We start from the raw sequence: 22,682 nt of genomic DNA on the forward strand, positions 1-22,682 counted from the left end.
TGTGTGTGTGTGTGTGTGTGTTTGCTCATGAAGGCATTAAATACCCTTAAAAACATTCATTGTCTCTGGGGATGGGACCCAAGTGGTTGAGGATCTGGGTTTAAAGGAGACTCACTGTTTTTAAGAATAGACACATATGCTTATATATACACACAAAATTTCTGGAAGGATACAAAAATAACAGAGGTTACTTTGGGGAACTATTAGGAGGATTGGTGAGAAACTTTTACTTTCTATATTACACTCTTCTGCACTATATCTTCCATTAATTTTCTCTCATTATTATGTATCAGTCCTATAATTTTTTCAAGTGAAAGAACGGTAAGAGACAGCTGAATCTGGCTGTACAATGCAAGGTCTTACAGTTCCTTCAATACAAAAGCTTCTTTGCTTCTAAAATGTCTACCATTCTCTCTTCACAGAAAAAACTTATTTCTTCAGATTTCTAATATGGTCAAATCAATGTGCCAGACTTACAGAAAAGGAAGAAGGGAGATCTGATCAGTGAATAAAAACCTCCACCCAGACAAAGTAAAGGATCACTTACTGACCACTACTCATTCTGTAATGACCTGCTTCCCTCAATAAACGAGTTGACTTTACACCCAACATTCTTGATAAAGGTTGCAATATGGTTTGGTTACAGTTTTACAAAATACCCCAGGAGGTCCTTTATCCAAAACTGTTTATATTCCACCACGGGCATGGAATAGTAACAATGATATTAGTAATATAAATCATTAGTTGTACAAGTCACTTAATCTTCACAACAATCCTATGTGGTTATTAGCCCCATTTTACAAATGAAGAAACTGATAATAATAAAGAGGCTAAAGTAATTTGCCCAAAGTCATACTTCAAGAAAGGAACAGAGACAGGATTTGAACACTTATGCCAAACAAGCTAAGCATGTGATCTCTAAGAAATGTGGGGTTTTATTTTCTCTTATTCACTCCTGTTCACCCAGTATCTAGCACTGCAGGCACTTGGAATATTTGTTGTCTGAATAAATAAAGGTGTAGTAATAGTAAAAGTACATTTTCTCTCATGACAAGTTCACAAATCACTGTCACACGAAGCATCTACTCCAATCTTTCCAAAGGGCAAACACACAACAGGTGTTTACACACAACATGAGAAGAGTGTGCACAGAAAAGTGTCCACTAATCTGGTCCAAATTAGTTCATCTACATTAAAAAAAAAAACAAAACTCTGAAATGTGTTTTTCCTGTTCTTTGCTTTCTCGCCAATTATTTGTGAGTGAAAGTCATGGGGCCAGATCAAAAGCTCCTGGAGGATAAGGATTTTTTTTCACTTCAGCCCAGAGCTTAACATTAGTAGGTATTCAATAAATGTTGCTTTTAAATGAATGAGAAGAGGGGACTTGTTTTGCTGAACTGAATGGAGCAATGGAATACCAAGATTACATTCTAGTCAGCAGAACTCAAGAGTGCCTCCACCTCCATCCCAGTGATCACTAAAAGATTTTTATCAGCAACCATCTTGCATCTAACTTGATGAGACTCACACATTTTTTAGAAGACTATCGGAGGAGGGTGGCACAAAAATAAGAATAGTAGCAACAAAGGCAACTAATAATGTTGAGGGCTTACTGTTTGCAAGATACTCTCCTAAATGTCAGGAGATGAGGACCTCTAACATCTGATCACAGATGAAGTAACGTGGATACCAGAGGTAAGGACTTGATCAGTACCACAGAGCTAGAAATGGAAAAGCTGGGACTTGAACCCAGAGTATTTGACTCCTAAGCCCATGCAATAAAAGGCAGAGAAGACTGCTCAAGAGAACTGAGCTTTTCAAGATGAGAAATTCTAAGTTCAGTGTTTGTTGTTATAATAATGGATTATTTTATTGCTGTTGCCAGTCTCCATCCTGGAAGGTGCCAGTAATTTATATACCTCTGATTTTGAGTAGATTACACTAAGCTGATGTTCTGGGGTTTGTTAACACTTACAGACACACTTAAAATAATACTTCTAATCATTGAGGGGAAAAAAACACCATCTTTGGGCTTTCAAATCTACTCCATGTAATCTGTCATTTATAGACAATAGCATGGATGGAAAAATACAGTTGTTTTCTTAACTGTCCCTCTTGAGTTTGCTACATTTAATAAAATGTAATTTTAGTACAGAAATGAATAAATTAAATTAATTAAATTAAACAGAACCCACTTTGGTGTCAGGATGCAATATCCTGTTTATCCAGTCATTCAATCTGGATAATTTCAGAGAGAGCAGCAGTGCCTCAGAATCAAACTAGGTTTAAAGCTCCCTAAGAATCTTAAACCTCAAACATTCCTCCAAACTCATTTAAAAAACAAAAATAAACCTTTAGAAGAAAGGAATATAAAGGTTTCATTTTCAGCATTTAAAAGCGTACATATGACAAAACACTTTAGGGTCCTATTTAAAAAAGAAGCTTGAGCTGAGCTGATGCACATTTCTCAGTAACTTATTTTAAATGTAAAGGTGTCTCCGAAGATCCTGGGCAAACCTTCATCCTCTTGCTCTTCAGTGCTGGTATCACTCTGAGCCAGCTCTTCTCCACTGTCAACACTATCTCCTTCCTCCAGATCGCTGTCATCATCGGAATGCTCCTCTTCACTGCTTTCCGCAGGTGCCGCCCCCTTGACTGCCCTGCAATGGCACAGATCAGAACTAAGGCTCCTGAGCTGAGAAGGGGGCCTATCCAACTTCACTGCACGTGTCAATTCCGTAATGATGGAGGCAGGGAAAGACATTATTTTTCCTCTCAGGGACACACTGAGCCACTTACCTCTTCTGAATTTGCACAGGCTTGGTCACCTTCGATTCTTTATTCTCCTCCTCCTCCTCTTCTTCATCTCCATCTTCATCTTCATCTTCATCCTCCTCCTCCTCCTCCTCCTCCTCTTCCCTCCTATTCTCTTGACCTAATTCCTGACATTTAGGTTCAGGCCTCTTCTCCTCACCTAGACAGGAGATAAAGAAAGTTAGGAATTCATTTAGTATCCAAAGCTAGGTTATTTAAATAAGAGTAAAACCTCAAGTTTCTAGTTCCTTTGGTTTGACGAAATCTCATGTTTTTTAAAAATTTTATTTTATTGAGTAAAAATCTCATATATTTTTCTTACTGTACATAATAGGAGAAAGCATGGGGGGAAAAGGCAAAAAACAAACAGAAACCCCTCATCACTGAGATTCCCTTGTAGGCTGTCCCATTTGTCAGAAGCCTGAAGGTTAACCAGGCTCAGAACGAGATTAAGTAGCAAGTGATCCTCCACAAACAGTGTATCATCATGCACCACAGCCAGCACAATGCTCGCTCTAGAGCCCAGCCATGAACTTTAACCTTTGTGAATTCTGTTCTCTGAGCTCCTGGTGGCTTAAAGCTAATCATTCTCTAAATAAAACTCAAAATTTAAGTTTCCCTATTTTTAATGTTTCATCACTCCTTATTATGAAAGCTGGAAAGGACAGCAAGTAGAGGGGATAATGAACTCAGGCCCTACTCCTCACCCATATCCACACCCAGGAGCGGGCTTAGATTCAAAAGATCCTATGTTTTGGGACCAGATCACCAGATGGTACAATACAAACTGCCAAGCAGTTCTGCACTTATATCTGAGCCAACAGGAATTCAGAGTTTTCTTACTCCTCAGTCTCAATCTTTTGGTTAATCTTGTGCTTTTAGTATCTCCAGCCCAATATCCTCACAGACAAGCAAGTTCTCCTATACTTTTATTGTAGGCAGGATTGTTTCCACACTCACTCACCCCAGGACATACAACCCCTCCTACCCAACATCACCACATCTTACCTGGGGCAGAGGCAGACTGTGTATTTTTATATTTATCCTTTGCCACAGCCCAATCCACAGCCACTGTCCGCCCTGTCATACAGAAAAGTAGCATGAGAAGGGCCTTCTTCTCTTTAACATTCTTAACTCTTGTAAATGACTTCCTACTCATCAAAAACAGTAATGGAGACAAAGAAACTGAAGATAAAGAGAATGCTGGTCCTAAAATAAAACTAGTAGGTGCCTATTCCTTTAACCCTTAACTATTTTTTATCAATGAACAGAAGTTTTGCCTTTCTACACAGTCACCACACTTGGGATAAGATTAGTAAAAAGAATAAAGACTTAGAACAGTGCTTTCAGTTAGATCAAGTTTCCAGTTATACTAGCAAGAAGCAAAACAGACATTCTGGAATAATCTGTACACTACTCAGAAGTTAGGAAATCTCGAAGCCAATTCCTTGTTTAGGCACAGTACCTGGTAAATCAGGACCCAAAGTAACCTCACAGTCAGTTTAGTAGCCCACAGGAGCTGAATAGTGACCATAACCAAGAAGGAGGAACCTCCAAATCCCACATTCCCTCGACAGCAACCTGCATCTTTTTTATATCAGGAACGGTTTTTCATTAGGGATTTAAAAGGACACTCACCACCAAAAAAAAAGAAAAGAAAAGAAAAGAAAAGAAGAGGATGGCATGGGTCCTTTCAAGTTTAACCCTAAGATTAAATGCTAGGTTCACCAAAACATCTTCTATTTATAGTAGTGAGACTCTCAACAAGGCAAACGCTTCTTGAAAATGCAGGAAGTGGGTTATTGTGCTACTCTGCCTAAACACCAGACATGGTATGGGTATAGAAAAGTTACCTTTTATCTCTTTCATGTTCATGCTTTTGAGAGCTTTTCCTGCTTCTAGGAGGTTTTTGAACTGAACAAAAGCAAAACCACGCATTTTTCCATCTGTGTGCAAAAGTACAAAGAAATTAGAGGTAGCAGGTTGGGAGCCAACAGACACTAAGAAGGACATTACAGCAACCTGAGCTGGCAAGGTAGCCCAAATCCTGCCAACCAGCCAGCCCCTTGCCCAAAGCAATAGCCTATATCCTGCTGAGGTTACCCTGACTCAAGTTTGGGCAGGGCAATGCGTTTTCTCAAACTGTAACTCGTTTTCTAAAAGTAGTTCTGATCTAACTAAAAATACCATCAAGGGACTAAACACTATTATTTGAGTTTTTATTACTTGTCAAGCACTGTGCCTGATGCTTTACATATATCACATCATCTGGGACTCACAGAGTATGACGTGAACCTTGTATTTCTATTTCAAATGGTGCTTAGTTCAAACATGTTAGGGGAAAAAAAGATCCTTATGCAAAACAATCTAATCCACATAAAATAAAGGTTTGCAGTACCTGGTTTCCTAGGAATGTTTACTTCCAGGACAGCTCCAAATTGAGCAAATATTGTCCTCAAGTCATCTTCTGAACACTGAATTCAAAAGTGAAGAAAAAACAAAAAGAGATATTATCACAGCAAACAAACATGAAACATCAACTACTAAATTAGTTCACTAGGAAGAGCTTAAATATTTTTATTCCTTTTTAAATTTTGAGACTAGGACATCAAACATTTTAGAATAGAAGACATCTTGCTTTGTATCTAAAAGGCAAATAGGACAGACATCAGAGAGCTTTTCCTCCCCTCCCTTCCTCAGCAGTAGTTTCTCCAATAGGAAAGCGTCTTCACACTTTCTCTCCTTAATAAGTTCTTGTTTATACAGGCCCATTTTCTGAATTCAACAAGGCTAAGATTCATTCCCAGGAGGAATTAAGCCCAATTATACCATCCTGGTGAGGAATTCCACAAATGAGCATGCCTTCACTCCAATAGCCTTCAGAACATGTATGACCTGTTGGTTTTCTCTGTAACTTACCTTAAAGCTTAGATTCCGAATAATTAATCTGGCTTTCTTATCTGCAACTTTGGCTTTCTTTGGTTTCAGCTCTTTCTTTGGGGACTCTGATTTTTCTAAAAAAAAAAAAAAAAAAAAAGAGGCAATGAAATAAGTCTATGCCCCTCTAGGCCCAGAACATCACAGGAAAGAAGCTACTAGCAACAGATGGCATTTGTCATAGGTTAAGTATGACAATGCCAAGGAACACCAGATTTTTCAGACTTAGAAGTAAACACAAGTCTAAATCGAGTAACAAAATACACTGGATGATTTTGGACATCAAAAGGAAATTTGGCTAAAACACTATGCTGTACACCAGAAACTGACACATTGTAAATTGACTATACTTCAATTGAAAAAAATACTAAATCAATTTTTTTAAAAAAAGGAAATTCGGGAAGCTTTAAGTCTAGAAGTTACCCCCAGTGCCACTCACCCTCCCCCTCAATTGTGGGGGAAAACCCCTTCAGTTACTAGAAACTCACCATTTTTCCCCTTTTCTTTGGACTTGTTCCTTAGTTTTTTTTTGGCAACAGTCACATTGATCTTGCAGCCTTCAAAGGTGGTAATCTCCTTTAGGGCCCTCTGAACGTCTTCCAGCATAGAAAAAGTGACATAGCCAAAGCCTCGACATGCCTTACTCCCTGGAACAGTATGAGGATAGGGTGGGGGGATAACAGTAAGCCAAGATCCCTAAACAAGTAAATTCTCACAGCCCTAAACTAGCAGATATACAGTCAATTACCATTTGCCAAAATTCTCAAGACAGAAAGAAACATGGTTGGCATGAGTGGCCCCTTCCCCGCTTTGCTCAGAAATTGTGAGGCTTCCTCTTTATGTGGTGTCTTTGCTGTTAACTCCCTTTCTTCCTCCTTCCTTGATAATCTCAAGAATATGGAGGACCCATGATATGCATTACACCCCCAAAGAAGAACTCAACATCAAAGAGAACAGAACATCATCAGAGAAGGCAGGAAAGGTAAGTATGGTAGCTTCAAAAATTACAATGAAATAATTAAGCCACATCAGGAGCCTGCAGATACTATTATCACTATTAACAAGCCTTAGAAATCAATATCAAATTAACCTTTCCAAAGGGGCTGTAAATCTCTTCTCTCATTTTATTAGAACACACCAAGGAGGGAGAAGGGAATATCATCATCCCTTCTTTCCAAATGTATCATTTGAAATGAACAGTTGCAAATATCAACTGTAACCCACCTTTGCTCTTTTTGGTAGGCTTTTAAAAAAATATTTTTGTGTAGTAAAGTTTTAAGTAATTTACTGCATCAAAAAAGAAAAGGATAGACCAAATAGCCTGCCTACGACCCAAAGAAGAAACAGAACTCACATGCTCTCCTTGTATAACTACACTCTAACCTGCTTTAGGGTACAAGCCCTCTAACACAGGACGCTGATTCACATAAACTGGTTAAAGCTGACACTCGGCACTATGAAAGCATACTGTGATATGGAGATCTGTTTCTTTTCTTGTGGAACTCCTTCTCAGTAAAAGTCTGCCCACTCACCTCTCAGAAAGTAAAAACACTCCTCATCCCTCTACAGCTTCCCCACCACTGCCACACACAGAAACTCCCTACCCTTCTTCCCTGATTTATTTCTCTCAGCATTTATCACCATTATCACTATACATTTTGGTTATTTATTTATTGGCTGTCTTCCCCATCTTAAAGACAAAAGCAAGGTTTTGGGGTTTGATTCTGTGCACTGCTATACCCACCAGACCTACATTAGTGCCTGACAAGTAGTCGGCATTCAATAAATATTTATGGAATAAGTAACTGGGTGTGTGAATAACATACTGGTTAAGAGCTCCAGGTCTGGTGATCAAATTCTGAATCCGCTACTTATTAGCTGCACGAACTTGAGCTAAAGTTACTAAGTTTCCCAAAGACCTAGATTCCTCATCTGTAAAATGGGGTTAACTCTCCACCCAACAAAACTGATGCGAAAATTAAATGAGATAAGATGTGGAACTCAGCACCGCACCTGGCAATCAGTTGACTTTCAATAAGCCTTACTGACGTCTTATTAAAAGTTAATTATTTACTGCCAAATAAGATCTTACATGTGAGCGTACAGAATAAACGGAAAGCGCTATACAAACTTAAGGGGCTGATTCGACTTTCAGAAAAGGACTCTTATGGATTCATCTCAGTCAATCTGGAAAATAAACTCAGCTCCAAAGTCCTTTCACTTACGGGCAGGTAAAGAATTATATGGCTCGCTGAAGTTTCGTAGAGTGTTCTCGCCCCCCCACCCGGCTCCCAGGAACCCCAACCCTAGCCTCAACCGCCCCGCCCCCTACCTTTCTCAGTCACCACGAAGCACTGCTTCACCGGCCCCACCTGACTGAACAGCTCCTCCAGTTGCTCACTGCGGGCCGAGGTCGGCAGGCGGCCCACAAACAGGGTCAGCCCAGCCATGAGGCCGAGAAATGGGGGCGCGCGGGGCCAAGGCTACCGCACGTGAGTCCAAGTACTGACTCTACCTAGCGGACCACGCCAATCTGCCGGGAGATTCCGGAAGTGCTCGTCACTCAAAAGAGTCCGGAGGGAAACGTGGTGGAAGCGGAAAAAGTATTCCGGAATGAAAAAGTATTCCGGAATGAAAAAGTATTCCGGAATGAAAAAGTCGCAACGACCAGAGGCGGAGCTTCTCTAGCGGGCCTCCACCCCTCATCCAAGTACCACCCCCTTGCCTCTGCAGGGAAATTTGACGTAGCGAGTTCCTATCCTGCTTAAAATCTCACCTCCCGGAGGTAGATCCCAAATTCACTAGGGAAGGCAGGAGAAGTTGTTCTTGTTCTGGACCTAACCCAGGATCTAACATACAATAGATGTTTAATAAATATTTTCTGCAGTGCCACCACAGACTCCCAGATTATATGCATAAAACATACCCAGAACGCACGTAAAGACAAGTACATCACATACATCATTCGGACAATTCTCATATTCTTAGAGAATATGAGAAATCTGTCACATGATAACAAATAACTATAAATGTGCCTTTAACACTTCGCAGACAAATTGTAGCTACTAAAGTATATAAATACAGATCATACACAATCATTCTTTCAAAATAATATTTACTGAGCTCCTACTATGTGCCAGATACTAGGGATAAAATTAGTAAGCTAATAAAAGACAGGTTCCCTGCCCTCATGGAGAATACAGTCTATTGGTGGAGAGGGTGGGTAGACAGACAGTAATCCAAAAAACTTACAAATAAATCATAGCCTGCACTCTGCAAAATCACATGAGAACTCACTCAGAACAAAGATGACATCCAGCTTTCACATACAGACCTAGAACCTAGGTCCTTCCAGAGACAGAAGATCTTTCCTCAGGTCAGCTTTATCAGGCAGACTTAATGCTGAGGAATCTCACTGGCCAGGAGATCTGGGGTGCTCCTGGATCCTGAACTCTGGAACACAGAAGAGTCTGCCATCTCATTGGGCCCAGGAACTGACATGTGTGCAAGACTGCAGCACCCTACAGAACATTTGTACAGAACCAAAGTACTCAGTGCACCATTTTTTATAATTACTTTTAAAGGGTATAACCTGAACACATGGTAGATAGAAAAATCAAAAAGTACAAAAGGTACAGTGAAAAGTGTTTCCCTTTCTCCTCAAACCCCATCTACCTTCAGTAACTTTGGATGGTTGGATGATTGGTTGATAGTGATGGCAGAAAATGGAGAATACTTAACATCAGATTTATGAAGCCCTAGCTCCAAGTAATATATGCTTAAAAGAAAACACTAAAGTTACTTTTGAACACATAACTCAGCAGAGGAAGTACTGAAATACAAAACAGATTTTTAAGGCTATGGGTTAATTCTATCCAGGACACAAAGAGACAAAGAGACAAAAGAAATGGGATAGGTCATTTGAATAAAGTTGGTTTGTGATTCCACAATCCTCTCTCTTTTTTCTCCTCCTTTCCTGCCCCCTCACTACCTTAGAAATCAAAATTCCATACCCAAAGTCTAAATTGCTAGCTTCAGGGCCCTAGCTATGGGAAGGGCTTCCCAGTCCTGGCTGTGGTGTGCACGGGTTGGGGAGAGAATCCTGAGAAGGCTGTTCCAACATCCCTTTGGGACACCCCCTAAATGCTAAGTTGGAAATACTCTGAACCCAAACCTTCCTTAAAGAATAAAAGAAACTGTCCCTGTGCCCATCAGAGGGCAGCAGCCACCCACGGTGCTGATGAGTTCTGTGCCCCAGGGGAGGATAAAAATGCAGCTGGCCCTTTCTACTCTCCCCAACTTTCAGACCTGGCTCCCCATCTCAGTCTCCCAGCCTCAGCCTCAGCCCCATCCCCTCCTATCCCTTCATATTAGGGAGGCCACATGGTTCTTCGATCGCGAATATTTGCTCATCCATCTACTCAGGACACATGCAGTGTTCTTTATTAAATAGCGGGAGTTGTGGTACCCTGCACCACACCAGCAAAGTGGCTTCCAGGGGAAATAAACTGCTGGCTTCTCCCTCATCCATCACTGTGCAGGAGCCTGGAAAGGAAGCAGAGAGAGGCCTGGGCTGTACTCAGCCAACGTCTTCCAAGCCCCATCCCCCTGGTTCCACTCCCGCTTACAAGCCAACCTTCTTATAACACCACAAGCTCCTTGTTCTTAGCACTTCTCACAACTGCAGTTAATGATTTGTGCTATTATAATCATCTATATGATTAGCTCTTTAATGTCTGCCTTCCCTCAAAAACCTTCCACATCATAAGTTCAGGGCTGTTGTCCACCTTGTTCACCTCTCTACCCCAGCACCTAGCACAATGTAAGCATCCAATAAAATGTTTCAAAGAGCCTGAATGAATGAAGGTGAGTTTGTCTTTCAGACTCCTACACTGAGGGTGTGTGTATTAGGATCTACCTGGGCTCCTCTGGGAAACTGCTTTGGTTAAGGAAGGGCTGGGGCATGAGACAAAAGGAAAGGGTTGTCTAACCAAAGTCCTGACCTCTTGATAAAGTCAAAGGGCTGAGGTAGTTCTTGCTGAGGAAAATCAAAGAAGTATTGGAGCTATTGAACAGCAAGCTGTATTCCTGCACCTTCCTCCCCATCTCACCAAGCCCCATTCAGAGCTTCCAAACAGAAAAGGGGTGTGTGTGTGTGTGTGTGTGTGTGTGTGTGAGAGAGAGAGAGAGAGAGAGAGAAAGAGAGAGACAGAGGCAGACAGACATTCAGAGAGACTGACTGGGGGTATGTGGGGCTTGGACTGCTTTGCTGGGAGCTGTGTGCCTGAACCCCTGGGGAGAGTGAATGAATGAGAGCAGCTGGCAAGGATTAGGATGAGGAACAGAAGGCAGAGAGGACTTGAGTGTGAGCAGAGGCAGAGAGAAGGGTAAGTGGGGAAGAAAGGAAGCAATTTCTCAGAGCAGCGAGCCTTCCTTCCATGACACAAAGCAGCTCCAATGCTGGGGCCACTACAGCCACTATGACACCAGTGAGCAATGCCTATAATGAGGAGGCTGGCAGTTCTCTGGGCCTCAGCCCAGAGCGACAATGCAGCAAGAATTTCTGAGCCAAGCTGAGCCAGGTGATGGAGGAGACACAGTTAGAACCAGTCCAGTTCCATCCTTCTGCTATGCCTGCCCCACCCTCCTCTCACGTTCTTCCCTACTATGACCCTCACTCACCCCAAACATCACTGGCTCCCACCTCCTTCTCAGGTTCCAGGCCCTGGAAACTCCTCTTGGCCAAGACAGATTTCATGGACCAGGAGAGCAGTGCCTTAATTCTTCCACTAGTGATTAGACCTAGTCTAGTGAAGGCCCCACCCACTCCTGGCTTTCCTGCCTGCTTCCCTCTGGGCTCCCTTGCCTCCCTTCTCAAATCCCCACAAGCTAATGGGTGGAGTTGGAAGAAAACCCATTCCTATTGCTGTTTTTCCACTTCAAGCCTAGTATGTGTGCCCCTGTAGGCCTCCCTGTTATGTGCAGGACATCTGCCAAAACACTGCCAGAATTGCATTTTTAAACCTAATCTACGATGCTGTTTAGTACCACTCTGAACTTACTGCACTTTAGGCAAATGACAAACACACACTATAGAGCTCAGAGCCAAATTCTCTGGACAAGGGAGGGATTACAGAGTGTCTAGGGGCCGGATGTATTCATGGGTATCTGCACTGTGAGTTCTGCTTTAGTGGGTAGGATGGGGATGGGGTTTGGGGAATACAGGCTTCCTCTAGGGAGGGTTTGCGCCTATGGGAGATGAACGTTCTGCAGGAGAAGAGGGCTGTGAGTCCAATCTTGAAGAGGTCCTGTTGGTAGAAGGAGTGAGTAGTCTTCTCTGTGAATCCAAAGTCCTCTGTGAGTTCCTCTGGGTACATGGCAGGAAGATGCTGGGGATTCCAGCTCAAGGTGATCAAGCCTTTGAGATGTAGAGCAACATTTCCATGAAGGACTTTATCACTAACTTAGTCCCTAGCCAGTTGTCCATCAGGACCTGAAGACCAGTTCCTAGGAATGCAGACATTTCCACCAATAACTATAGAGTTTCACCTCTCAGAGCCATGGTCCATCTCTGAAAAGCCACTTCCTGGGGAGTCAGCAGGGTCTTCAAGGGGCTACTCCCAGGACCCTCATTCAGCCCAGATGGGCCATGGATCCTTCTACAGGGAAGGGTCATGTAGAGGACAAGACCTCTTGTAGTCAGGAGTGAAGGTCACAGGGGTCTGAGTTGAATCCACCCCACCCAAACGCTGCTTCTTTTCGTTTTGACAGAACGTCTGCTGCTGTGGCCTCATCTAAGTTTTTCCAAGAAGGGCAGACCTTTCTCCTCTGAAAATATTTTATTGATAAATTAACTCTGAAAGCGCTCACCTCCCACCCAACTGCTGTAGAGTCTCCTAGATGGGCCATGGACCCTTCTATGGGGAAGGATCACGTGGAGGGCACAGAGTCTCACTCACGCAGGGATGGGATTCCTGGGCATAGCAGAGGTGGGGATGGGGACTGAGGCTGGTCCCGAGGTCTTCTGAGGACAGCCCCTCTCACTCAGCACCAGAGTGGGCAGAGGTGGTCAGGAGTGGAGCACCTTGGAGTTTTATTGCTGGTGAATGCCAAGGAAAGTGGGACCCCCTACCAGCCTAGAATTGCAGCTGAGGGCATCAGCGCCCAGGGCTCCAGAGAAGGTGGCACTAGTTCCCAATCACCAGAGCCTGGCTGCTGACCCACCCATCCAGGGGCCCCTGGATGGGAAAGGAAGCCGGGAGAGGTATCTGAGCCAGGCAGGATTGGGGAAGGGTTACAGTGTGCAGGTCTCGGACAGAACAGGCGCCAGAAGGGGGCGTATGGTCGGGGCGGCCAGGGGGCCACGTCTTCACAGGTCTATGGTGTCGCTGCCCACGCTCAGCTCGTCAATCTGTCGGCAGGCGTCCAGGAATTGCTCCTGTAGCAAGGCCTCTTCGGCCTGCAGCTCAGGAGCAGGCTCCGGGGAGTCGCGGGAGGGTGGGGACAAAGCCTGGTAGGATCCTGAGGCCGGGAAGCTAGGGCTGCTTCCTGAGGGCCGAGGGGGACTGAGGACGCAGACCAGCGGACAGCGTGGCGGCCTGTCCGGGCTGGAGCAAAGCAGCATGGACGAGCTGTCCCGCGACAGTCCGCACAGCGAGCCTGATGAGGCGCTGCTGCCCGCGGGCCAGGCTCCGGGAGAGGGGAGCTCGGGGGGCACGGGGGAGCCAGGGGCCTCCTCAGACCTCCCATTGGGCCCGGCCCGGGTCTGCGCTCCCAGCGAGATGGTGCGAAAGAGGCCGAGCCCAGGCAGGGCTTCCCCGAAGGCAGGGCCCTGGAAGAGGCCGGGCGCCAGCAGGGCCTCGCTGCAGAGGGCCTCCTCGATGCTGCGCCGCAGGTTGATGGGGGAGGGCGGGCGGAAGTCCACGGTGTAATCGCTGCAGGGGGAGGAGGCCGGGGAAGGGGCCGGGTTAGCGGCTGCGCCTTCGAAGCCCCGGCAGCCGCCTCCCTGGAGTAAGAGGTCGGGGCCTGGCCCTGCCAGGGCGCACAGCTGCAGCAGCTCCGCGTCGGCACGCTCGATGGCGCTCCCCAGAGGCTTCTTGTCCGGGGGCCCGGCGACCCAGCCTCCGGGCAGCAGCGGGGCGGCGTGGCCGGGGGACAAGCGGAAGAGCTTGGCCCAGCAGCGCGGCGGCACGCGGGGGCTGCAGAGCGCCGGGTAGAGGCCCAGCAGCGCTAACGGGAGCGCGACGCCCACCTCGCCCAGGCGTAGGCCGAGCTGGAAAGCCCACCAGGGCCAGGGCCCCTCCAGGCCGGGTTGGCCGCCGTAGCCCAGGGCGTGCAGCACCTCGTAGCCCTGCAGGGCTCCGCTGAGCAGCCCGAAGGTGCCCGCCACAGGGGCCGTGCGCGCCGCGCGCCGCCAGGACTCGCGCGGGCCGAAGGGGCTGCGCGCCTGCGGGAGAGGAGTGACGCCCTTGAAGCCCGACCCTCCTAGGGGCGCTCCGGCCCGCCGCCGCCGGCTCCCCCAGCAGGAAAGCGCCAGCAGGAGCCCGGAAAGGAGGGCGGCGAGGAAGGCGTGCAGCCCGCGGGAGGCGAGCCGCAGGGCCCTCAGCGGGCGGTGGGCCGCGCTTCCGAGGGCGGCGGCCGCCGCCAGCCCCAACCCCAGGATTAGCAACGCGGCCAGGCCAGCAGGACACCGCGGCGGGCGCGGCCGAGCCAGCAGTAGGCAGGCCAGGCCCAGGCCGGCGGCCAGGCAGGGCAGCGGGAGGTCCTGCAGCAGCAGCCAGGCAAGAACCGGCAGCCGATCGCGGTGCCCGTAGGCGTCGTAGAAGAGCGGGAAGGCCCGCGTGGTCCCGGCCGAGAGCAGCAGCAGGTCCAGCAGCGCCAGGCAGGGGGCGCCGGGCGGGCAGCGCCAAGGCAAGAGGGCCAGTGCCAGCAGCGCCAGCAGGGCCACCAGGCCGAAGAGCGCGCCTACCCCGTACACGTGGGCCTCCCAGGCCAGCCCCCAGCGAGACTTGGCCTCTGCCCAGTCGGCCTCCAGGGTCAGGAAGAAGAGAGGCAGCGGGGCCGCAGGAGGCTGCCCCTCGCGTTCAGGCAGTTCTCTGATGCTGCAGGACCCTGGCCCACACTCTGGCTGCACCGAAAGGTTCCCAAGGCTGGCGGGAGAGGGGTCATCCAGGCCAGAGGTGGAGGTGGTGGAGTCTGTGGGCAAAGAACGTTTGTCTGAGGCGGTCGTGCAGCCTTCCCTATGCCCACCCCACAGCCCACAGCCTGTATGCCAGAGAGTCCTCATAGCATCCAGGAAGGACTTGTCTTAAACAGGAGACTCACGACCTCCCAGCCCCTCATCTTTCCCTTCCCCATCAAACTCTTCCAGCTGCACCCCTCTCCATTCCCTCACCCCACCCCACCCCCAGCTCCCTGCTTTGTTCATTACCCTGTGATTCCACTGAAAAGAGTTTTTCTCAGGAGGTCACAGAATTTTACACCTGGAAGGAAGTGTAGAAGCCCCCTCTAGTTCAATCCTCCCACCAGGAAGGAGGCTTTGGAAGAATGAGGATTTTTGTTTGCTTTGCTTACATCTGAATATCCATGCCTAAAGTGGTGCCTGACACAGAGTTAGCATTGAGCAGATATTCATTGAATAAATGAATCCTCCTATTTGCCAGATGAAGATATTGTGGTACTGCTGAGAGGCAAAGTGATTTGTCCAAGGTTACAAATTCGCAGAGCTGCAGCTCGAATTCAGATCTGAGCACCAGTCTGAGCTCCTTTCCATCAGCCTCTTCATAATACTAGTTTTCTTATCTCTTGTTTTGCACCCCGAATCCCAACTCCTACCTTGGTGCTAGAAGAAGCTTCTCCTGCCTTTTTTTTAACTGCTTCCCCCTTCTCCCTGTCTCTTCAGGAAAAGCCAGTATGCACACGTGCGCACACACACACACACACACACACACACACAATCCCCCTAGCACCCTGAAAAAACACAGCCTTTCCTATTCACTGGTCTTCCTGCTTGCTACACCCTCAGCCCTCGCCCTACCCATGGCCGTGGTCCCCATTCTGATGCAACTACAAAACCATTGGTCTGAGGCTCTTAATATATATACCCTTTTGGTTCTCACCCCCCATTTACAGAAGGTGACATTAAAATGGACTCCCCTGGGAGTCCCTTGAATTCCCAGGAAGGAATAGTTGGGTCTATCATAGTGGGATAAAATGCCATCTTAGCAAGTGAGCCCCTCAGGTCCTCTGGGGTTTGCTAACTTAGGCTCCCAGCCCCATCCTGTGCTCTAACATATTCCCCACATCCCTTGGGAAGGAAAGTCAAGTAAAAGAGTGTGGGACCAAGATCTCTAATTCTACTCTCCTAGAGCAAGAGAGGAGTGAGAAAGAATTAGACTGAAGGATTTTCCTCATGGCCAGACTGAACCTCCCTACCCCATCTAGCAGGCTCAACAGAACTGCAGCTGCAGGCAAGGATGGTGGGGGAAAAGACGGCAGTGAAAGATAAGGGGAGCCCAGATGTAGAATGAGACAGGGAGAGTCTCCTGACAACCAGATTCTTGCCCCAACTGCCTGGCCAAGTCCAGCCATGGACAAAAGAGGAAGACCCCAGGAGCACCACCCTACCCCAGGCAGTGCCAGCTAGTGTTGGGCACATGCAAAACAGAGCAGTCCTGAGAACAAGGGAAAGGAGTGAGAGGGCCAGAAAGCAGCTCTGGAGAGAGGGGTGGGGAAGGTAGAATTGGGCAACTGGGGAGGGCAGAGAGGGTGCTGCCAAAAAATTACATATATACAGCTCGCTGACTACTGCAAATGGCAGCATGTTCCCTGGTTCCTGTCCCATCACATTCCTCCAGTCTGAAATAGGGAAGAGCACTGACTGCATAGGGCTGTTATGAGGATAAATAGCCGATGTGTGGAAAGCTCTTTGGAGATCCTGGTGCGTAATAAACTTCCAATATATGACTTATGGGCTAATGTTTATCACTCATCATTCATCAGTGTGTATTTGTGTGTGTGACCATTTCTGGCCTCAAACTAAGTCTTGACTTAACTAAGACAAGGCTGTTGTCCCTTAGCGCAACCTAAACTTGCTTAGAAAGTCAACAATTAGTCAAATGAGTGAACATCAATGCATTGTCTCCCTCTGTGAACCTTGTTTAAAGAACACCATTTGGATGGACTGACCATCCCTGAACACTTACTGAAGACAAAGTGGTGAATTAAATGAGGAATCATTCAGGTGGGAATGGCTTGCTGTTGTGGGTGGGGGCTGGGGTCAGTCTGACATGAATGGAATCAGATACACACACACCCTCCCTCACCCCTCATATTTTGGTCCCCTCAGATGCCCTTCCTCAACCCACTTCTGCAAGATGAATGATTCTCCTTGGTCTTTCTTTGGTTTTGGTGGGCTCTGCAGAGAGGCAGGGAGACCCTGGCCAGAAGCCCACAGCCTGCATCAGCCTGTGGCCCCTCATACCTCCCCCCTACTCACTGTACAGACAAGTGCAGCTCTCAGAGGTCTGCTCCACCCAACCCTCTTCCAGCTCCACTCCTCACTCAATGGCCATAGGAAACCCCATCTTTCACCTCTGCCCCAAAGCATTATGGCAACAAGAGTAAATGTCAACATTCCTAAGAAGACAGAAGAATAAAAACCAGAAAATAGGCAAAGTACAACCCTAGCTCAAGTGTCAGCAGAAAGAGTTCTGGCCTAGGAGCACTGTTCCCTGGGGGCAGGGCCGGCCCGGTGTGCCCTGCACTAGGTTGGTGTGAGTCAGGTCAGGCAAAAAGAAGTCCCAGCTTCTGCCTTTGAAGAGTCCCCTTGAGCTCATCCTCCGTCTCTCTATTCGAGGCTTCCTCAGTGGGGGCCCTCAGTTTCCCCTAGAAGATAGTGAGTTCCTAGGATCCCTCTCCTGAGCAGGCCTCCCTTACAAAGTGGTCCCACTCTGGCCCTGTGGTCCCTGTTGACCTCAGGTGCAAGGGAGGAGATGAGATGTCCATGTGAGTAACTGGTGAGGCTGGAGCTGATTGGGGAGGAGTCGGGAAGAGGCCCTGGGTGGATATATGGAAAAGTCAGGCCTGATTATCCACTAGCTGCCCAGATCAAAGGGCTGGAGAATCACTCTCTCCTCTGGATGCTGGAAGCTGCAGCCTGCTCAGTGGCCCGGCCCCAACTGTCTCCCCACCCCCACCTACAGGATCACAGAGGATTGATACTCTTTGTAAGGGTGACATTCAAAATATTTAACCACCATTTTTAGCCAATCAGAACAGCTGCCAGTCAGGTGGTCAGGGAGTGGAGGGGTGCTCAGGGGGATAAGGGCAGTGGATACTCATCAACTGATATGGAAGTCTTTCAATATGTTAACGACCTGCACAACTGTCCCAGTGTGCACTGGGTGAATGCAAGCTCTGTCCAAGGTGAAGGGAACCTAATGTAAAAAAGAGAAGCCCTATGGTAAAAGGTTAACCGCACCCAGCTTAGGAAATTCCTAGAGAATACACAGAGACCCCCTTTATCCTCTAACTGTTTGCCACACTACTCCCCACACGGGGTGCTGGTGCAAACAAGGCTTTTGGCCTTCTCTCCAGGAGTTCTGAGGCTCTCCTGGGTTTATCCAAGAGGAACAGCCAGGAAGAGGCTGGGTTCCTGTAGCCATGGTGAGGAGGGGAAGGAGGGTGGGGCCACCAACTGGCTTGGCTGCCTCTGATACTGTCCAGACTCATTAAACCTGCCTGGCCAGCGCTGTCACCAAGGCTGACAGACCGCCAGGCAGCATCTTTCCCCTGCGGCCACAGAGCCTACCCCCAACTCCACCGCAGTACCTGCCACTGCCTGGATGGGGAGGGGATGGCGGGCTGGTCTTCCACATGCCTGGGAGTGCTGTGACCGCTCAGGAGTGAGGGACAGTCAGGTGTTAAGGCTGGAGCTGGGAGAAACTCAGGGACCAGTGGTTTCCACTGCTAAGCCAGTTCCTAATGTGAGGAGGCTGAGAGGATTTCCAGGCCCAGTTAACCCTTTGCATGGCTCCCTTGGCCTCACCTGCCAGAACCTCTGCCAGAGCAGTGTGCCCTCTGCCTTGCGGATTACATGTTGTCCCATCACATTCGTGGAGCTAGGGTTGCAGTCTGAGAGGTGGGGTCTGGACATGTATTTGGGACTCAGTGGGGGAAGAAGCAAGGTTAACAGCTACTATTTAATGAGACAATGCTTTGTGCCCAGCCTCATGCCAGGAGCTTACATTATCTGGAAGCTTTACAATAACAAAACAGGCACTATTCTTAAACCCTAGATACATGAGAAAATTTAGGCTCAGAGAAGTTAAATAACCTGTCCAAGGTCACCAGTGGATTGGGATTCAAAGTCAAGTCTCAAGATTCTGGAGCCCTTGATCTTTCCTCCGCACCACCAGCTTGTCTCTGTGCATGTTCTGAAAGGCTCCCTTGAACAAAGATGGCGTCTGTCTGCTCAAGGTCTCCTCTTCAATGTCTTCCCAATGAGGAGCCCAGCTCTGCCCACATCTGACAGCATGTCACATCAGATCAGATGGCAAAGCAGAGAGCCCCAAGGTTGGAGTGGGAGGGTGGGGAGGCAGGCCAGGCAGACTGGAGCACAGGGTGGGGTTAGTGCTGAGGCTGTGGAAATCATGAAGGAGTTCCTGTGTCTGTTTGCCCCTGATACATCTGTCTACATCCTGCTCTGCCTATGATTGCAAAACTCCAGAGGACCATTACTTAACTCTGTGTGGGACCGTGCCCAGCAACACTTGTTCTCAGACCATTAGTACATATCTCCATGGTAATGATGAAGAGAATGGTGATCATGATTATGACGGCAATGAAATAGAAGGATCCCAGAATGCCCATGAGTGGCTAGCATGTAGAAAGTGCTCAATAAATAACTGTTAAGTTCAAATAAATTGGACACTTACCTAGAGAGGCTGTTGCAATTGAGGCAGGGCTTAGGGAAGCAGCTGCGTCCAGTGGCCTTGGACTTGGAGGCTTTCTCTCCAGGGAGGATGGGGGTGGGGACAGAGTGGTGCCAAAGAACCCTGCAAATGGAGCACATAGGACTCGAGTGCCAAGCTATCAGCCAGCCTTGGCCTCTGGGGCTTCGGAGAAAATCCTGTCCTTTCCCAGAGCTTGACCTAAGGGAACCACTGTCCCCGGAATTGTAGCCACATACACTCCAGAAGCAAAGCTACAAGGACCAAACCAGACTCAGTATGGCAAAGAGGGCATTTCTCCACGGGAGTAGTCACTAGTGTCCCAGAGCCTGGGAGAAGCAGTGCAAGCCACCCTTGGGTCAAGGGGAAAAGGGAGGTGCTGGTTAGGCCCCTAGCACAGCACCAGGCATATAGAGGTGTTCCATAAATGTTTGTTGCAGTGAAATAAACACTCACCTGGAGAATCCGAAACTCTGGAGGCAGAGCTTGGGGATGTAATTGGGCTTGGGGTGCTTGGGCCTGATAAGTTCCGGAGAGGGGACAGAGTAGTGCCAAAGAACCCTGCAAAAGGAGCCAGGCTGAAGCTCCGTCCTACCTGCCAGACTGCCCAGCATGGGTTCTCCTTGGGAAGGGGTGGATACTCACCAAAGGGTCCCAGGCGCCCAGCAATCTCTGCCAGGCTGGCCCGCAGGCTGGGCAGCAGGGGCAGCGTTCGATGCCCGAGCGTGGGGGCTGCACCTGCTCTCAGCGCCATGTCAAACTTCAGCTCCAGCTCGCTCTGGTGGAGCCTGGGAGCACTGGATGGAGGTGCTGTAGCTGTCAGAGCAGTATCCCAGGTCACAGTGCCCATCCTGGGCTGATAGGGAGCAGTGGGCCGGTCAGTGGGCCCAGAGAGGAGGGATGTGGACTCCAGAGGCAGGGAGGAGGCCCAGGGGGTAGAGCTGCCTTCAGCAGAGCCCCACTCTGGGGGGGAGTTGCTAAGAGAGCCCACCAGCAGTTCCCAAAAGGGGTCAGTCCTCAGCCCACTGTCCACCTCTTCCTCTGGCTCCCGGCTCGGTCCGGGAGAAAGTGCCTGGGTCTCTGTGACAGGGCTCCCCCAAGCAGCAGCAGGTCCCCGAAGGTGGAATTTGAAGTTAAGTCCCAGGTTTAGAGACAGCATAGAGGCCTCACTCTGAGGTGGTGGGGTCAGAGTGGTGAGATGGGCACCTGGGACAGAGGAGGCAGGCTGGGGGCCCACGGGAACTGCAAGCAGGACCCAGCAGAACAGCCCCAGCCGCAGACAGCCATACCCTGCCATGGCCCCTCCTGGCCCCCGGTGGCCTGGGTGGGCCAGGGGCTCAGTTCTTCAGCACTTTTTGATCACGAAGGTCCTGGAGAGAGGAGAGGGCCAGCTATGAGTGCTGGCTGCCTGGGATCTGATGCCCCAGAGAGAGGCTTCTGATCCCAGAGAAGTGAGTGGTGGGGGCAGGACACAAACGGTCCTGCCCAAGGAGAGTTGCCAGCTCCTTCCTGTACTTTCAGGCTCTAGCACAAATCTCTCCCCTGCAGTTTCCCTTCTCTTCCAGCCAAGGCTCCTCCTTAAGCCCCTGCCACCCCCACCTGCTTAATCTGGAGACAGGGGTCTGACTGCATCCAGCTGCCCCCATCCTTGACTGATAACCAAGGGGGTGGACTTGACTCACAGACTCAGATTCCTTCCCTCCCTCTCTCTTCTCTATCCTCCCTTCCACCCTCAAATATTTGTTGAGGCCTACTGTGTGCCAACCACCCTCCAGTAATACAACTGTGAACAAGTTGGATGAGTCCCACACCAGCTCCAGCCCCACTCTGAGAGGCCGGCCCTCTCACTCAGACCCCCAGAGCACTGGGATAAAGCAAAGGGCTGAGTGATCTGGCAGAGATGGAGAAGGCAGCCCTGGAAAGCAGGGTGCCTTGGTCTGGGGGAAGCTCTGTTCCTTCAGCCTTTCCCCTCCTTCCTAGGGCTTGGCCTGCTCCCCATCCCCTAACCCTAGAAGTATTGGGGGGAGGGGCAGCCTGGCCACCTCTAGCTTCCGGGGAAGATGGCCAGGCAGGCGAACTGGACAAGAGGCTGCTGCAGTAGACTCCTAACCTCCCCCCCACAAAACCCGCAAACACACATCTGGTAGGGGAAGCCAGGGACACACGTGCACCTAGCACCCTTACATCACACACACAGCCACATTTAGCACCCATGACACACACTCATCTACTCACCCTTCACACACCCCTGCATGTAAGTGCACACACACACTCAATTCATCCTGCTGGTCTCGCCTCTTACATGGGTTCAGACCCAAGCTCTGTGAGCTCCCAGCCTCCCCTGTCACATACACATGTGTGTGTACACAAGACACACACACATGCACACACTTACCTCACAGACACACACAACATATAGACACACACAGGCACACACCCCCCTACACCACATTCACACGCTCCTTACAGACACATATCACACACCGTCACACACACACCCCCAACACACATGCACATTCCTACACACGCATCCACCCCTGCAGGCAGGCGCGCTCACACGCGCGCGCACGCACACACACACACACACCCCTCCCGCTACCCGTGCCCTGACAGCCGACCTGTTCCTCTGGCTTCCTCCCGCAGGCGGGTCTCCTCAGCCAAGTCCCCAGAGAAGGGGCGATCGCGGCGGCCCAGGCGCCCCGCTGGGCAACGCTCCGCCGCGTCTGGCCGGTGCTCTCCGCGCCCGACGCCCCCTCGGCTCGTCCCGGCCACCGTGGCTTCGCCGTCGCGCGGTCCCGGATCTGGCGCGGTCCCGGCCCCGGCCCGCAGCGCTGGCCCCAGGCTGGTTGCCCGGCCCGGCCCGGCCCGGCCCGTCTCGTGCTCCGCGCCCCCTCCCACGGCGCCGCCTCCCGGCTGCGAGCCTCTATCCCCGGCAGAGCCACCCGCGCCGGGCTCCGCGGCAGCCCCTCTCTGACCTCC

At 49.3% G+C, this 22,682-nt stretch overlaps 2 protein-coding genes across 3 annotated transcripts in view; both read right to left on the reverse strand.

Annotated features, from left to right (window-relative positions):
• Positions 1-8,306, reverse strand: part of RBM28 (RNA binding motif protein 28) — a 28,289-nt gene extending 19,983 nt beyond the window's left edge. For both annotated transcript variants that reach the window (XM_014559285.2, XM_014559284.2), the window contains exons 1-8: positions 8,084-8,306; positions 6,240-6,398; positions 5,734-5,828; positions 5,213-5,288; positions 4,668-4,760; positions 3,823-3,894; positions 2,800-2,974; positions 2,518-2,660 (exon numbers count right to left, since the gene is read on the reverse strand). In XM_014559285.2, the coding sequence (XP_014414771.1) occupies positions 2,518-2,660; positions 2,800-2,974; positions 3,823-3,894; positions 4,668-4,760; positions 5,213-5,288; positions 5,734-5,828; positions 6,240-6,398; positions 8,084-8,201 (931 nt within the window). In that variant the 5' untranslated portion in view covers positions 8,202-8,306. The remainder of the gene's footprint in view (positions 1-2,517; positions 2,661-2,799; positions 2,975-3,822; positions 3,895-4,667; positions 4,761-5,212; positions 5,289-5,733; positions 5,829-6,239; positions 6,399-8,083) is intronic.
• A 4,138-nt stretch (positions 8,307-12,444) lies between these two features.
• On the reverse strand, positions 12,445-22,682 carry PRRT4 (proline rich transmembrane protein 4). The gene is made up of 5 exons (XM_032483280.1): positions 22,322-22,682; positions 20,349-21,073; positions 20,160-20,264; positions 19,689-19,808; positions 12,445-14,946 (listed from the first exon to the last, which is right to left on the reverse strand). The coding sequence occupies exons 2-5, from the start codon at positions 20,998-21,000 to the stop codon at positions 13,121-13,123; spliced, it is 2,703 nt and encodes a 900-aa protein (XP_032339171.1). The 5' UTR covers positions 21,001-21,073; positions 22,322-22,682; the 3' UTR covers positions 12,445-13,120.

This window comes from Camelus ferus, chromosome 7 (assembly GCF_009834535.1).
Source record: "Camelus ferus isolate YT-003-E chromosome 7, BCGSAC_Cfer_1.0, whole genome shotgun sequence".
NCBI lineage: Eukaryota > Metazoa > Chordata > Mammalia > Artiodactyla > Camelidae > Camelus > Camelus ferus.